Below are 18,443 nucleotides of genomic sequence, written 5' to 3' on the forward strand. Positions count from 1 at the left end.
AAAACCCCAAGACACCATCGCTTTAAATTAAGCCTCCCAACTGATTGGCTAGAATGAAAAAATCAGGACTTGCTTCTCAGCCAGGAGATTGCTTGGAAAAGAAGAAGGGGGGGGGGGAAGGTGGTTCACACTGTCAGGAAGTTTGTCCTTAGTTTTAGGTTGCTTCTTTCTTAGTTGAGTTTCCATCCATTGCTTCTTGTTTTGCCTTCTGGTGCTTTGGAAAATACTTTGCCCCCCCACTTCTTTCTAGCAGCCCCTTAAAAGCCTGTTGCCTTAAAAGCCTGTTGTCTTGGGCAAAGCATGTGAGCCATTTCCTCCTTTCAGTGGTCCATGAAAGTGCATCTATAGCAGAGGTCTCTAACCTTGGCCACTTTAAGACTTTAAGACAGCAAAGCTGGCTGAGGAATTCTGGGAGTTGAAGTCCACAAGTCTTAAAGTGGCCAAGTTTGGAAACCCCTGATTATGTAGATAATAAAGTTGAAAAAAGCTGAACAACATTTTTGCAGAACTATAGATACATTGAGGCTGGGTGTGACAAGGAATGGCTGGGAGGGGAGGGGCCAGGCGAGGTACCTCTTGACGTGAGTGACATTGAGTTGGCCATGCCTACCCAGTCATATGACCATCAAGCCACACCCACTGTTGCATGACCATTAAGCCACGCCCACAAAATAAGCCACCCCCACAGAACTGGTAGTAAAAAAATTTAGATCCCACCCCTGCACAGCAGCCATTTTGATCTATACCCAAATTCCAAATATGCCCAATGTCAAATATAGTTAGGGATCCCTCTTATTTATTTACTTGCTAAATTCATTTGTTACATTTATTTGCTATCTATCTCATTAATAATGTCCTGATTTCTATTGAGTAAGTAATCAGCTCAAGAATGAAATCTTTATTGTATAACATATCATTTAATGCATTCTGCAGTAGTCTTTCTTAGTATTATACTTCATTTTGAATGAAAAAGTCAAATATTTTATGCTTGTAATATTGATATCCCAAATTATAACTAATATTGATAGAATTTTTACTTTTATTTCCAATATCTTAAATTATTCAAACAATAAAATGTCAGTAATTTTAAATTAGTATTGTATAAATATCATTGTATCAAAATATATTAAATATATTAAATCACACAACAATATAATAAAAAGGGGGGGGAATTTTATATTTAATATTTTTGCTTTTTCAGCACTTCTTATTTTATGAAGGGAAAAGAACACATCTCAAAATGAAAGGATTAACATTCACAATAGTCTTGGAGGATCCAATCTGGGTTGGTCACCAGGACTAGAGGTTTTGTCTTCCGAGCTTTCGGAATCTTGCTGGAGCTAGAGAAATGTTCCCTGAAGATGGGCTCCAGCATGAGTCCGAAAGCTCGGAAGACAAAACTTCTAGTCCTGGTGACCAACCCAGATTGGATCCTGCAACATTATCCTGGGACATGTATATTCACCTTTATTCGAAACAATAGTCTTGCATGATTGTTTCCTCACCATTTTGGACTACAAGTCCTATAACTCTAGGGCAATATAGCCAAAGTAATATGGAATATCAGAAGCTATCAGGTGGAGAAAACTAATATTTATTTATTTATTTATTTATTTGATCATATTTATATACCACCCTATCTCCCTAATATAGAACATTTTCCACATGCTGGACATTTTTTTTTCTCTTTCCTTAGAAGTATTTTCTTAATTCTTTCCTTTCATTTGTTGTGCTTCTGTAAACTGCTAGAATTGAAATATTTTATTATATGTGCTCAAAGTTCAGTAATGATGTATGTATGTACCCTGTTTTCCCAAAAATAAGACATCCCCTGATAATAAGCTTAATTAGGCTTTTGAGCGCATGTGCTAAAATAAGCCTTCCCCGAAACTATTTAAATGAGAGCTGGAAATCAGGTAAGAAGGCAAGAGGCATCTTGCTCCACGTGCCCCAAAATAATAAGACCTCCCTGAAAATAACGCCAAGTGCTTATTTCAGGGTTCAAAAAAATATAAGACAAGGTCTTATTTTCAGGGGGAAAAAGTATGTATTAATTCATATTCTTTGCAGAAAATGTTAGCTCTGCTTCTTACTGGTGCTGTCACAGAAATCTTGATTTTAACTTCTCCCATGGGAATAGAATCCAAACACTTTTAAATTAAATTATCTGAAAATGTCTCTTACACACCTTAATATATTATTCCTTCTGGCTCTAAAAGTAAATACCTTTTTAGTATTGATGGAATTAAAAGTAAAGGGATTCCTTTGTGACATTTATGGAGCAATATTCTTCGAATAGCACATCTGGCTAAATGTTTTAGTGATCGTGGTGTATTTGCACATGCTTCAAAAAGGGATTCGTAGAAACTTCTGTATGTCTGCAAAGACAAAACAAAATACGTTTGAAGTTAATATCTTTCTTCCATGTACAAAGGCATTGGAAGAAAATGTGCCAGGCTTTGCCATTATCTATTGCAGCTACATTTTAGTAACTGTAAGCAATATTGCTGGAGCCAAATATTTTTACTTCCTAGACTCTCTATATCTATTTCAATATATAATCTTCTTCTCTTTGAATGTGATGCCTCCCAATTCAGCAAAATATAATCTGCCTAAGAACAAATATAGTTTTAGATACAACTGAACACACCTGTGAATTTAATACTGATAGCACCGCTACCCCCTCTCCCCCATTCTCTTTTGGCTAAATCTTTGTCTTTTATTTTTTTTCAAGTGTCTGGCAGTTTTCATTAAACTTTTGTTTGGCCCTTTATTTTTTTAATATTGACTGGATGAAAGCAGGAAGAATTTTCAAAATGGCTACTCATATAGGGAGACAATATGGAAGAAGATGGGCTGAATAAGAAGATGGGAAGAAGATGGGCTGAATAAGTTTGCTTTCACATATCTAAGTTCTCTGGACCCCAGAAAAACAACTAGGTGGTTTTAAATCAACAATATTTTGTGTGCCTGTCTAATTGACAGATTAACTTGGCCAGGATCAAATTATAGGAGAGAGTACTATGTATATTGCTTTGAGTTCCTAGAAGGAAGCTAGAGGTGTGTTGTGTTTTTTAAAAAAAATATTGTATAAAACTTTTATTTTAGGTTGCCAATATTTGTCTTCTGCAAAATATTCCTTTTAACAAAGACACTAACAATTGTATTTTCTTTAATAATCAGGTTTACTTATCTCAAGTTCAAAGCTAAAGGTATGGATTCTGAGGTACTCTGGCTAGGTTTACACATCATGCTAAGGTAAAATTAAAAAACAAACAAACATTATGGTCTAATGCAATGAATGACTTCACTGCCCTTAATATAATTGTGTATGTTTAAACTACTTACCTGAAAGAGATCATCAGGTATAGCTGTTCTCCATTTCGTTGTGCACCTGATATGTTCATATGTATTCACAATAACCTCAACTGCTCTGGGATAGGAACAGCAAGCTTGCAACACCTATAAGCAGAAACATATCACTACCCAATAGATGTCACTGTTTCCCGAAAGCCATTTTGCGGAGCATCTATAAATATGAGGTCAAAAAAGCTGAGACAGTCACCATGATCTTGTAACTGAAGCTTTTAATCTGCATTGATAAGTAGTGAGTCTTGATTACATGGTCATGGCCACCATCACAGCCTTTTGTCCGTCATCCTGCACCAAATCTAATCTTTTAAAAATACAAACTGATAGGGTCATTCCAACCTTAAATAATAGCTATATTCAGTTCAGCATTTTTACTGGGAAAATTAACGATACTAGTATTTTCCGGTTCCTGTAGCAAACTAGCTTTCTCTAGGAAGCCTGTCACTGATGTTATGTCTCTGTGTTCAGGCAGTCCTCAAATTACGACCAAAATTGAGCCCAAAGCGAAACATTTTTAAGCGAATTTTGCCCCATTTTACAACCTTTCTTGTTACAGTTGTTAAGTGAATCACTGCAATTGTTAAATTAGTAACACGGTTGTTAAGTGAATCTGCTTTCTCCATTGACTTTGCTTGTCCAAAGGTTGCAGAAGTTGATCACACGACCCCAAATCACTACAAATGTCATAAATATGACTTAGTTGCCAAGCATCTGAATTTTGATACTGCTACCGTCATAAGTGAGAAAAATGGTCATAAATCACTTTTTTCAGGGCATTATAACTTTGAATGGTCACTAAATGAACTGTTGTAAGTCGAGGACTACCTGTATTCTGTAGAGTCATAGATTGTACACCTGGGGGAGAATTTAGCACACCAGGAATTTTGCAACTGCTTTCATTTTATATTGTACAGTTCCTCAGTTCCTCACAGTTACTGAGAAAAGACTTGTGGCAAGTAGTCCCAAAAGCAGCTATGGTATGATTTGGCACCTGCTTATCTACACCTTACTTCACACTTCTGTTTGCAAAGTGTTGATTTGGGTACACTTATACCTATAGAGTAGCCATGAGTATTCAAATTATGGAAAATTGTTAGAAAAGGTTGGACTCTTTTGATCCTTTTACTTTGTGCTATTCTGACTCGTACTTCAATTAAGATGTTGAACTGGGTTAGAAAACATTCAAGTTGCTGCTAAACTTCCTTTAACTCATACCAGTTTTCTCTTATAAGTGCCATGCATTTCTCTCACATAGAAAACCCATCTATACATAAATCCACATATACATTGTAGAAAACTTTAGAAAGATAGCAATAATGAAGAATGTGTCACTGCTGTCTTTCTTTGTTAAGTTTTTAAATGTAATGAAACCATTATATCTATATTACAGAATTCTCATTCTATAATAAAATAGGTGAGTTTTTTAAAGTCTCTTATTTAACCCTTGTGTGTTTGTTTCCCAGGATAGTGCTTAAGAGAAAAAGACATTTCTGACCAAGTTAGCCATTCTAAGATTTTTTTTCCTGCCACAGTGCCTGGCCTGCATTCTGATTTAAAAACAGCAACTATTGACCTTGGACGTGACTTCACAGGATCCACATGACAGATATCTGATGAGAATTTGCAATAGCATATTCCAAACCAAGACAATATCTCTAGGATTCTGTGGCTCTGCAATCAGTTATTTAAACTGAATTGGACCACGTTTTAAAAGCTAAACCTCCATCCCATCCCGTACATGTATTCCTCTACATCAGAGATGGGGGAACCATGGTCCCTTTATGACTTGTGAACATCAACTCCCAGAATTCTTGAGCCAATCATGCTGCCTCAGGAATTCTGGGAGTTGAAGTTCAAAAGTCCTAAAAGGGCCATCGTACCCCATCCCTGCTCTACATATTAACTATGCACCATCTTCCCCTTTTCACCTTATGGAATTGTGGTGGATATATCCTGGCAGCTCCGTGATTCAGAAGTAGCTGATAACAGATTTCAGGCTGAGCACTAGGTCGTACATCTGTCACTTTCAGGACATATTGCAGAGGGGCACACCCATTATCATCCATCAGGTTGGCCTCAGCCCCTGCCTCAAGCAACATGTTTAGTAGTACATGATCACAATTCCAGGCTGCCTTATGGAGGGGGGTCCTGAAATCTTCATCCCGTGAATTAACATCAGCCTTGTAGTCAAGGAGCATCCGGCAGATAAGATGGTGATCTGTGCTGTAGGTTTGTTCCTTGCCATTAAGGGCCCAGTAAACAGCAGAGGCCAATGGTGTTTCTCGGTGGGCATTTACACCATCAACTACAGCTCCTTGTTCCACATAGAAGGCAACCATTTCAGGGATGCCACTACGAGCAACTGTATGAAGGGGTGTTTCTTCATCTTGATTATTTGATCTTATATTTATATCTGCACCTGTTTGAATATAAATCACAAATGAAAGGGGGTGGAATGGGATGGCACCAGTGTTGATACACTACAATAAAACATCATGAATATATAAAGGAAAACCTAAGAGATCCTAAAAACTCTTAAAGAATAAAATTATGTGGTTTTTTAAAATATCAAATAATTTTTCATTCAAAAAGTCACTTCTTTTAATAAGGAGATTTAGGGAAATGCCTCTGAATATGGCATTAAAATCTAATTCTATATGCGTTTGGGAAGATGAATTGTCTTAGAGAATATGGATATTCAGAACTTCAAACTTAATTGAAGCTTGTTTTGGATTTAGAAATGTATAGATTGACAATGCAATGCAAAATCACTGATACGATAGGTTTTTGTCTTTTAGCTACTAGCTAACTATCATGTTACAATATTTGAGCTTGCTAACATTTCTGAATATTTTTAAAAGTGGCAGCTTTGTTTGTATAGCACACAAGCAAGTAAACTGAAAGAAATGGATAATGTTAAGCAATGCTCTGACCTCCTCCTCACAGTGATTGGCAGCTAGTAAGGGCTAGATCAGGAACAACAGATTGAAACTGTATGCTGGAAAGACAGAATATCGTGGGCTTTGAGCTTCTTTGATCATGGAGAATTACCATCTCTAGTCTTGGCTAGGATGGCACTGTTCCAGACAGACCCAGTGTGTAACCTGGGGATTCCAATAAAGAAATATATTTGTGACTCAGGGTTGAAATAGGGATCTTCTGTGCTCTCTGAGCTTGGTTGTTTTCTCACAGATGTTTCATTACCCAAACAAGGTAAGTGCTCTGATAATGTTACCTAGTTTCGATAATGAAATGTCAAAAACAACCTAGCTCAGAGAGCACCCATCACTTTGTGGGTTCTCCTGGACTCACAACTCCTGCTTAAGGGGCAGGTGGCAATCATGGCGAGAAGGGCTTTTGTGGAATTGCAGATTGTGCATTAGTTATGCTCTTTCTTGCTCACAACTATTCATACCCTAGTCATTTACTGCAATTCACTCTACACGGGGCTGGTCTCGAAAAGTATCCAGAAGTTCCAACTAGTCTAAAATGCTGCGACCTACAAGTTTTTGTGCATCTCTGCTCAGGAACTGCACTGGCTGCTGATCTGCATCCATGTTCAATTTAAGGTACTGGTTGTCACCTTTAAAATCCTGCATGGCTTGGAACCAGTTTATTTGAAGGATTGTGTTTTTCTGATCACATCTACCCAACACACCAGATTATGGAGGCAAAGAATGTTGTGGATCCTTTCATCGAATGGAGGTACATCTGGCAGGACCCAGAAGAAAGACCTTCTCCATAGTGTCTCCCTCTCTTTAGAACATCATACCTGCAAACATTAGGCTGACTCCCACATTAATACTTTTTCGCAAGGCCCTTAAGACCTGGTTTTGCCAATAGGCCTGGGGAACCCAGAGTGGATTAGAGTCCATCAATTGACTTATCTGATTGACTGTTGTTGCCACAGGGTATGGGTTATTGCTTTTTATTGTTGGTCTATTGTGTGTGTGTGTGTGTTTATAAGACACCCACAATAACTGAGGGTAAATGGAAGAACATATAAATGTTCTTAAATAAATGAATGTACCATAAGTCACATGGAGTCTCCTACAAGAACTTTCTTTTAGTGGCTTTTTCCACTGAAGTAATAGTCCCATCAAGGGGACAATCCACGCCTGTGTAGCAGAATTATTTCCCACATAAACTTTGCGAAAGCTCCATTGTTATCATCTTCGTTTAGAATTACCATTGAATTTGGACTGAAAAAATCCAAATGAGCACCATAGCTGGTTTGGTATAATGGTAAAAATTGGGAGACCATGAGCTGTAGTTCTGACATCGGGACAAAGCCAGCTGGGTGACCTTGAGTGAAGCCAGTTTGTTAGTCTTAGTAAGAAAACAATGGCGAGCCACTTCTAAAAAAACCCCAAGAAAAGCTGCCAGGAGTGAATACTGATATGAAGGCACAGAAAAGAAAAGAAAAACAAGAGATACAGAAAGGTCAAACTTTTTGCTGCTTTCCAGTATTTTGCAACTTTAAGTTGGTATGCTGGTTGTTTAAACAGGTGACAAAATTAAAAATTAAAAAATTTGGGTACTGAAAGTAAGAAAGAAGGATTGAAAGATTCCTATGAATTCATCCCTTTCTAAAAATGGGAAAATGGCATGTGTTGCTAACTTTCTAATTTTCTGTTATTTCTTAATTTAATGTACTTGCCTTGGAAAATAGCACCCATGGTGGAAAAAACCTAAAGCAACCCTGGAATTAGAACTCCTTATGCTGCTTTAATTTTTTTTTAAAGCCAACCTAGAACATGATCCAGGGCAGCTCCAGGCTTGAAAGACCTGAAACTACTGGGAATAAACTATAGTTCACTTTACTGTCACATGCCCATAAACAAAACAAGTTGCATGACTGACCAATTAATTCCACAGAGGGGAAAAAATAATCCTCCGCCCATTCAAAATACCCACTCAAAATCTAGGTTCCAAATCTATGTTTCTTTACTGAGCAGAATAACTTAGAATGAAAGAAAACTATGCCGCCTTCGGTATGACCTAAGCATAGCTCATAAAATTGTCTGCTACAATATCCTACCTGTCAGTGACTACTTCACCTTCAACCACAACAATACGTGAGGACACAACAGATACAAACTTAAACTGCTCCAAACTCGATTGCAGAAAATATGACTTCAGCAACAGAGTGGTCAATGCCTGGAATGCACTACCTGACTCTGTGGTTTCATCCCCAAACCCCCAAAATTTTAATCTTAGACTGGCTACAGTTGACCTCATCCTATTCCTAAGAGGTCTGTAAGGGGCGTGCATAGGAGCACCAGAGTGCCTATAGTCCCTGTCCTAATATTTCCTCTATTTGTATCTATTTTATGTATCTAATCCATGTTTATACTTATTACCTAATATGTTCTTGACAAATAAAATAAAGTAAAATAAAATAAAATAAAATAAATAAATAAAAAATAAAAAAATAAAAAAACAAAACAAAACAAAAACTGGGCTGCATCAGTAGAGGGATTCAAATCCTGACGTTACTGTTTAGTTTGTGGGTGCGTGCGTGCATGCTTGCGCATGCACAGAGACATCTGGGTGGGTGGGCAGAGCCTCCCACCACTGTCACTACCGATTCGCCCGATTCGGGGCAAACTGGTAGCAACCCACCACTGGGCTGCATCTAAACAAAATGAAAGATCCTACAGTAGGGTGATTCCAAAATTGTGTGCTAAACATATAAGTGATAAACTGCACATATAAGTTGATAAATCAATCCAACTAAAATGATAGGATCAATCAGCTAAGATTTCTTTTACTTGATCAGATGGCCTAACTAAAAGGTTGTCTACATTCCATGTTTTCAGGATGCTTCACAGATGCAGTCTAAAGCAGGGGTCTCCAACCTTGGTCTCTTTAAGACTTGTGGACTTCAACTCCCAGAGTTGAAGTCCACAAGTCTTAATGGGACCAAGGTTGGAGATCCCTAGTCTAAAGTAATAATAATAACATAAATACATTTGAAAACAGATTGCTTGGATTTTTTTCCTTATTATTGATAATAGCAGGACAAGAGAAGAACTTTATTAACTTCATGAAAAGTAAAAATGACATCATTAATTTGTCCTCTAGCCAATTCAGTAAGCAATATCTATCAGGAGAACAATCTGTGTTAATATATATATATGAATGCTATTAATTAATTAATTAATGCTATTAATATTCCTTTTTGATCTAGTATTATATTCTTTTTAGTCACCTAACAATTTACTATTCTTTGCAATCAGCTTCAATCCATTTTATTCATTTATTTTCTCCTAATTTTTTAGAATTACTTTTTAGAAGCTTATGCCTGAGAAACCGATCTATAATCAACCTTGATGGGAAAATGGGAAAACATTTCAGTCACCTAAGTTCCAGGAAGGGAGCATGATGACGTAAAAGTTAAGATGCTGGGCTTAATGACCAGAAGGTTGGCAGTTCGAGACCCAAGCACTGTATGATAGGGTGAGTTCCATTCTTGCCCCCGCTCCTGCTAACCTAGCAGTTCAAAAGCATGCAAATATTAAGTTGATAAGTAGGTACCATTTTGGTGGGAAGGTAACAACGTTTCATGCATTTTTGGCATATAGTCATGCTGACCACATGACCGCAGAAGCATCTTCGGACAACAGTGGCTTCCATGACTAGGAAACAGAGATGACCATGCCCCCTAGAGTTGGACATTACTGGACAGGGGACATCTTTAACTTTAAGTCTCAAAAAGCCCTCAAAGTAACTGAAAATCAACAAGTGAATACTAGATCTGGTGATCTAAAGAAGTGAAGACAATTTCTCCACTTTCAATATAATTCTATTTATGGTTTTTGTTTTCTTAATTTTATTTTTGCTTTGTATTTTACATACCCACAGAAAATACGAAAAAATGTAGATTTTTTTTAACAAAATATTTTGGAGGACTTGATTCATCTCTGGTTATTTCTATCCTCTAAAGTTAAATATTAACATTATCAGAATTCAACACAACAACCTTGCAGACTCACAGGCTAGAAATGATGGAATGTTAAGTTCAAGCAATGTGGAAATCACACTTTGAGAAAGGCTAGCAGCATTAAAGTCATCTAAGCTAGCCAATAATACTGAGCTGCTTGTGACAGAGAAAAAAAAAGGTGCCCTCTTTTCATTAAAAGATATATTAGCAACTGCCTATCAGTCAAGCTTGTTTGACTATTGGCAGTGAGCCATTTATTCACCTAAATTGTCTGAAGACAAATGATATAACACACTCACAACGGGATGGAAGGTGAGTTATTACAGCTGTCCCAATTCCACTTTATATGCCAATTGAGGCAGCAACTTCATTTTGCCTTCTAGTGGAGCAAACTCTATTACATCATCATAAGGAACATAATGTGCAATTTGATCATTGATAAACTAATTTGGAGGGATCGTGTTCTTGAGGAACAGAGGTAAGGACATATTGGGCTGCTCGAAATCCAAATCCATAGTCATGTTTTAAAAACAAATTTAAGAATATACCAGAACTTGTTCAATATTTCTATGCAACATTTGCTTGGATCGCCATGATGATTTGTGCAGTTCTGTCCCAGCACCTTCAGACTATGACTGTTTTTATGCAACTAAACTTACCTTTCCAAATTAACTGTTGTGCACAAGGCATAGATAACTTTGTGGTACAATAATGCAGGGGTGCAAGCCCACTCAATGAATAGCAGTTGATTTTTGCTCCATGGCTACAGAGTATATTGATACAATCCAGATTGGCAACTTCACATGCTATGTGGATTGCTGCTTTCCCATTGGGTCTGCAGTTGATGGTTGCTTTATGTTTCAGCAGGACTGTCAGGCTCTCCAGATGTCCATACAGAACAGATAAATGTAGTCCTGTTGCCCAGGAATGCTGCAGTTTATAACTAGGCAGCCAATATCCTGTTTCAGTTGGGGAAAACAAACAAAAGCAATTACATGATAGCTTTCCAAAATCTTCAGATTATTGATTAGTACAAAAATGATTTGTACTTTTTTAAAAATAGAAAATATTACAACAGTGAAATTATTCAAATATATAGAAGAAAAACCAAGAAACCAAAACTGATTATTAGGCAGTGAGGAAGTGGTATGAAACACAGTGTTGCACCTTCATGATAAAGAGCTAAACTATATTTACTACTCTTTGGGATAACACTATGCTTTCCATTTCCAATCAATACAAACAAACTAGACTGACCAGTGGTTGGTTTCCAATGCAGTATCTTAAATGTTGAATTATAAGATCTGGGTAGTCCTTGACTTACAACCACAACTGAGCCCAACTTTTTGTTGCTAAATGACACATTTGTTAAATGGGTTTTGCCCCATTTTATTACCTTTCTTCCCACAGTTGTTAAGTGAATCACTACAGTTGTTAAATTAGTTACACAGCTGTTAAGTGAATCTGGCTTCCCCACTGATTTTGCTTGTCAAAAGATCACAAAAAGTGATCACATGATCCCACATGATATGACTCAGTTGTAAGTGAAGAATTGGTCATGGGGGTGGGAAAAGCAGAGTGCTTCCCTCTGGACTAGTGAGTGTTTCTTTTCTTTTTTTAATTATTTTTTGTCACAACAGTATACACAAACAAATGTCATAGGTAAAACAGCATATCTTGAAGAATATATATATATATATAATTAAAATTATGCATCAACTATATTATATTACTATATGAAAAATGTTCATAAGTCATTTTTTTCAGTGTCTGAAAAAACTTTGAATGGTCACTAAATGAACTGTTGTAAATCAAGGATTACCTGTACAGCACAAGCTTTAAGCTTAGATGACTGTAAGCAGACTTGTGTCAAATGGTTTTCTCTTTAACTGTTGAGTAATACTTCAGCTGTAGCAAATAGTATGATAGAAGAACTGTTATTATGATAAAAGAACTTTCCTCATAAACAAAGGTTAATTCCCTCCAAGCCAATGGAATACTCAAAAAAATGTCAGAATTCTGTCTGGCTGTCCATCAGCAAGATACTTTTCTGAAAACAGAACAATACATATTTGATATGGTAGGAGAAGTCAGAGGGGTTAAAAGATTGAGTTAAAAATGGGCCAGATCCAACTGAACCAGATCAATGCTTTCAAGAAAAATCTATCTTGAAAACTTTCTTCAGTGCATTGTATGGGAGAGATAGTTGAGTAGCATCTCGGAAGGTGGGTGATTGCTCCATTGTAAGCCCACCTTTCTCCTGATTACATCACTTAAGTGAGCATGTGTAGTCTGCCCTGTAATTTCCAAAGCTCATATCCTACAGAAGTATTTTAGGAATCCTGTAAATTTGTGTTCATATGAATGAAGGTAATACTCCATAATATATTGTAAAAGTACCTTCAATTACATCTATCCCTTTTACTTCATTTGCTACAGATGGTATATGCAGTATGTTAGAGTGCATTGTGTAATCGTAGTGAAGTTGCTGCCCTTTATTCTTGCCAGATTTGCCTTGTGTACTGTATATGTGTGTGTGTATGCGCGCACACGCGTGCATGCATGCGCAAATGCTCATACCTTTGATTCCAAATAATTGCCTGAACAAATTCTTGTAATTTTTTGGCAAGATTTCAGAAGTGGCTTGCCATTGCTTCCTTCCTAGAGCTGAATGAAAATGACTGGTTCAAGATCATCCATTTGTTTTATGTCCACAGTGGGACTGGAATTCACTATATCTCTGTTTCTAGCCTGATGCTTTAACCACTACACCAAACTGGTTCTTGCATTTCTTCCTAAGCTGTTTTAAACATGACCTGGAGCACAACTATTTGGCCAAAGATAGAGGGCAGCAGGCAAATCAAAGCAAGACATTTGCATTTGTTGGTCACTGACATATTTTCTAATGTTTACAAATCATACTTTTGATTTTTCAATATATTCCTCAGGAATGGCACCAGAAAAAAAAATCCTTGAGGACTAAAATTCCCTCATGTCTTGGTTTTATCACTATTAAAAGTTCCTTTGCTTGTTCAGCTTCAAATTTTAAAATTTTGCATTTTATAAAAGTTGTATCCTAAGGGCTTTCTAAAATTTCTTGGTATAGCCAATTTCTTCTATACCTTATATATATACATATATACATATACATATACATATACATACATACATACATACATACATACATACATACATACATATATATATATATATATATATATATATATATATATATATATAAAAATATCAAATCTGATTATATGCTTGAAGCAAAATCACTTCTAGGGATGGTGTGTATATATATATATATGTGTGTGTGTGTATGTGTGTATGTCTGTGTGTGTGTGTGTGTGTCTGTGTGTGTATGTATATACCATCCCTAGAAGTGATTTTGCTTCAAGCATATAATCAGATTTGATTTGAAGGGTTATTGAATACAATAAAAACCACAAAGGGCAAATACTCATAACACGCAAAAGCTAAATTCTTTCAAATATTCCACAAGCTGAAACACTGCCATGGCTTTTTACCTTGTTTGTAAGAGGCCAGGAGCAAATTCTCATCTTCTACTTCAAACACTGTGTCCACATCTATTTGTCTTTGAGCCAAAAGCTCTTCCAGAGTCCTGTAGTCATTTGATTGCAGAGCCTCCAAAAAAGCTTTTTTCATTAGCTTGGCTGTTGTATTTCGTGTAATGGTTTCTCCCATGTTTTCCTCAGAGAATTCTATCATGCTTCTTTTCAGTGGTCAAGCACTGTGTTTATAAAATGCATGAACGGGTGTTTTAAGTTTCCCAAAGCATGTTAGCCTGCAAGCCCAAAGATAATTTTAACACCAAGCAATGCTGATCTGCCTGTTCTATTTATGTAAAGCAAACATCAGCCACTGTCTAACATGCTTAATTCTGTCAAGTGAAACCAAAGCAGACCTGCCATGCCAGTATGAAGAAATACACTCAAGGGATTAGGTAGCCACCAAAACTTTACCTGTCATAAACTTGTTAAAATTAACTAAGAAAGCTTTTAAAGCATATATAATTTCTCAGCAAAAGCAGCAACTAACCATATTAATTTCTAGAAATCTAATTTCTTGGCTTTATTTTGACATAGACAGTTACTATCAATTATCACTTTCTTCATTAAGTAGAAATTTTATTGGTTATGTATATTATTTTCTCTGTCCACAATTACCTTCATTGTCTACTAGTCTAGGGTCTCCAACCTTGGCAACTTTAAGACTTTTGGACTTCAACTCCCAGAATTTCTCAGCCAGCAAAGCTTTGCTGGCTGAGGAATTCTGGGAGTTGAAGTCCAAAAGTCTTAAAGTTGCCAAGGTTGGAGACCCCTGCACGTCTATTAGTCATTAAGGTGGATGAAAATTAGGCTGGATTTCTGTCATCCTAAAATGCAGAACAAAATAGTCCTCTTTTCTTCTATTATAGTGCAACTGTGAAAGAAAAACAGTACAGAAAAAAATCTTAATTTAATCCAGAAAGATAATAAGGTCTTCCATTGGAGAAGGCTTTCTGGTAAGAAAGACCAGTTATTGAAAAGGGCCTCTATTCTTTCATCCCCTACCTCACTTCAATTTTTGGTCCAATCAGGGAAGGACCTTCAAACATGGTTGAAGTCTCTGAAAAATTGAACACGATTTTCAATTCAGGTCTTCCTTGCTGAGCAATCCCAATCATCAATTTTGTAGCTATATTTTTTAACAAAGTCATATTTGTTTACAAACTGTCCTTTGATACCACCTGTATGCTTGCTTATGACATACTGTATCTATTTACTCTGCATTAGAATAAGGCTGTCCCTGAGTGTAAAAGTAACTGAGGTAATATATCCAATGCAAAATTATAACTGTGAAGAATTGTCTATGTAAATAGACATCATTTATGTATGGAAATGTAAACTGATTGAATATAACAGACATAATATTTCTGTAAGTGGAAACATTATGGCCATAATAAAGGTGCTCCTCCATATGTCTATTTTCAATCATCCAGAGCAGCTTTGAATGTATTCTGTGAAAGAAAACTGATGTGTAAGTGGAGATCTACCCAATACTAGAGTCGTTCAATAACAGCAAAACAGAATTATATTTCTGTTGTTGTTGTTGATGATGATGATGACGACAATGACTTTATCTGTAACAGCTTATATCAAGCAATGATAACTTTAAAAAAGAACATCTCCCTATTTCATGTCTTGGGTAGGACGTCAAAAGTAGACAAAAATGCCAAGCCCAGTCTAAACATCTTGGCACAAACATCGGGCCACAAATCATCATCATCATAATCTTCCTGTGGCAATTCCTTTAACGCCATGAAACAACATCTTATCCCAGATCCTTGTGAAGGATCTGACAGGGTCTCACCCAAAAAAAAAAAAAAAAAGAAGCCGAATTCAGTCTAAACATTTGGCTGACTGTGCAACAAACCATAATAATGATAACAGCAACACAGCTGTTAAAAACACAGCATCAAAGATATATAGAAATACGTAAACTCTGCTTTGATATATGAAAAAATTATCAGTTGTTGATTATCCCAAAATGAATTGGAATATTGGGTATGCCATTTACTAAGATGCAAGCAACTTTCTCTGGCATTCTGGTTAAATTATTAGGCAGGTGAGATGGAGCCTTTTCAAGCACCTGACATGCAAAAGAAGGACATTTCTCTCTTGTGGGCAAATATAGAAGATTACAGCAACTGAGTGGTTTTGTTCAATTGCACCTGCTAGTTTATAAATACAATATATAAATGGGATATAAATCATCTGAATTTTCTTCCTTCTCACCAAGCCTTTCGCTATGAAATTTTGGAATGTCTGCAGTACTTTCTGTTTTAAAAGTCTGATTTTGTTCAGATTCAGATTTGTGAAACTAATCAGATATTCCAAATGAAGCTGTTGCACAATTGAAGCTCAAGTTGCAAATGGCATGGATCATATGTTGTTTTTCCCTTCTCATTTCTTTTTTTAAAGTCTGTCACTCAAATTACTCTTCCCTCTGCCCCTTTGATACTTTCAACAATATTGTTACCTTGGAAAATACTGCAATAAGCATTATTATAATGCTGCTACAGCTAAAGGCAATTTAAGTATGTCTCACTCATGGGTTGAGAACAAGCAGAAAACAATCCAAAACAAGGAACTGGACTTTATTCATGTTTTTTTCCCTTCCTTTGAAAGCATTCCGCTTCTCATCTAAGAAGCTTCTTCAGTTTTCAAAGAAAAACACACACCAAAGTTCAGTTGCCTTTTGGAAATAGCACCATTAGGACAACCATGATCTGGATTATTTCAAATCCCCATAGACAAAATGAACACAAAATCATGAAACATGGCTATACTCCCTACCCCCACTTCAGTTATTTTTGATTTCTGGAAACTGCATGGAATAGTCCAGAGGTGATATTCAGCAGGTTCTGAACAGTTCTGGAGAACTGGTAGCAGAAATTTTGAGTAGTTGGAGAACCGGTAAATACCACCTCTGGCTGGCTTCGCCCCAATCTATTCTCTGCATCCCAAGTTCCAGCTGATTGGGAGGAAATGGGGATTTTGCAGTATCCTTCCCCTGGAGTGAGGATGGAACGGAGACTTTACAGTATCCTTCCCTTGCCACGCCATCAAGCTATGTCACACCCACCAAGCCATGACCACAGAACGGGTAGTAAAAAAAATTGAATACCACCACTGGAATAATCTCTACAATTTTCCTGGCAAGTGATTGGCCCAAAGTCACCCATTTAATATCCAGTCCAAGTTTGAAGATTGGTTTAAATCAGAGAGCCAATTCTCAAAAACATCTTAAGTCATTGTTGGCCGGGGTGGGTGGGGGGGAAGTAGACATAAATCAGAATGAATTTAAAGCAAAAATTTGATATTTAAACTTCAAAATAATAAAGCTAAATTACTCAGCTAAATTACACAGAGGTTGAGACAGTAACTCATGTCTTTTATTACCCATGATATCTGCCTTTACAAATCTGATTGTTAAAAATCTTAGTTTTTCCTGTAAAACCAAATGTAGGCAACTGTTGGAACAATTGCTAAGCTCTTAGCAATCATTATGCTTTCAGAAGTCAATTGATACCCTTTTATTATTAATTAAAGATTTGTATACCATGTACTTTTTAAATTTGCTATATTTTATTGATCTATGACTCTACATAAACACATACTTCAAAATTAACAAATTGACAGCATGTGTGAAAAATATATAGATTTCCCCCCTATAAATATATCGATTCCCTCCTATATATAAGGAAGAGGAGATAGAAAAATGTAGGATATATTATAACATTTGTATAGCATTTGTATAACATTTGTATAGTATACAAAGACTCTTCAGTACTTCAAAAGCAACTCTGAATCTCTATGAATCCATGACATATGTTAATTTAAGAGTTGAGCTGATTTCTGACTTAGCAATAGTGTATCTGAAATCCCAATTAAATTTGTATTTTATTTGAAGTGTTATAATGTGGTTTTGTGAATCTTGTGGATAGATTTGAGTCATATTTCCATTTGTAGGATTCTTGCTTTATTCTGAGCAACACTGCTCATCTTCTAACTGTTTTTGATGGATTTGGAATTTTGAACCTGACGAATCCGCATACAGATGGGAGGTTGAACAACTAGCCTCGTGGTGCGACTGGAACAATCTGGAACTGAACACACTCAAAACCGTAGAAATAGTGGTAAACTTTAGGAGAAACCCTCCCATACTACCACTTCTTACAATACTAGACAACACAGTATCAACAGTAGAGACCTTCAAATTTCTAGATTCTATCATATCTCAAGACCTAATATCAAAAACATCATCAAAAAAGCACAACAAAGAATGTTCTTTCTGCACCAACTCAGGAAGCTCAAGCTGCCCAAGAAACTGCTAATACAGTTCTACAGAGGAATTATTGAGTCTGTCAATATGCACCAAGACAAATTTCTTGTGTGTCCAATCACACTTGGCCAATTAAAAAAAATTCTATTCTATTCTAATTCTACTCTATAACTGTCTGGTTTGGTTCTGCAACCCAACAAGACAGACACAGAGGATAATTAGAACTGCAGAAAAAACAATTCCTACCAATCTGCCTTCCATTGAGGACCTGTAT

At 36.5% G+C, this 18,443-nt stretch overlaps 1 protein-coding gene across 1 annotated transcript; it reads right to left on the reverse strand.

Moving 5' to 3' along the window:
• Nucleotides 1–408: 408 nt before the first annotated feature.
• Nucleotides 409–14,112, reverse strand: ASB4 (ankyrin repeat and SOCS box containing 4). Its single transcript, XM_058181516.1, has 5 exons — nucleotides 13,849–14,112; nucleotides 10,978–11,277; nucleotides 5,301–5,791; nucleotides 3,349–3,462; nucleotides 409–2,378 (listed from the first exon to the last, which is right to left on the reverse strand). The coding sequence occupies exons 1-5, from the start codon at nucleotides 14,048–14,050 to the stop codon at nucleotides 2,190–2,192; spliced, it is 1,296 nt and encodes a 431-aa protein (XP_058037499.1). The 5' UTR covers nucleotides 14,051–14,112; the 3' UTR covers nucleotides 409–2,189.
• Nucleotides 14,113–18,443: the final 4,331 nt, after the last annotated feature.

This window comes from Ahaetulla prasina, chromosome 4, assembly GCF_028640845.1.
Source record: "Ahaetulla prasina isolate Xishuangbanna chromosome 4, ASM2864084v1, whole genome shotgun sequence".
Classification (NCBI taxonomy): Eukaryota; Metazoa; Chordata; class Lepidosauria; order Squamata; family Colubridae; genus Ahaetulla; species Ahaetulla prasina.

Coding starts and splice junctions, on each gene's coding strand:
- ASB4 (XM_058181516.1), bottom strand. CDS start 14,050: ATGATAGAATTCTCTGAGGAAAACATGGGAGAAACCATTACACGAAAT. Junction 5,792..10,977: donor ACAACAGTTAATTTGGAAAG/GTAAGTTTAGTT, acceptor ATATTCAAACAG/GTGCAGATATAAATATAAGA. Junction 2,379..3,348: donor TACCTGATGATCTCTTTCAG/GTAAGTAGTTTA, acceptor TTGTCTTTGCAG/ACATACAGAAGTTTCTACGA.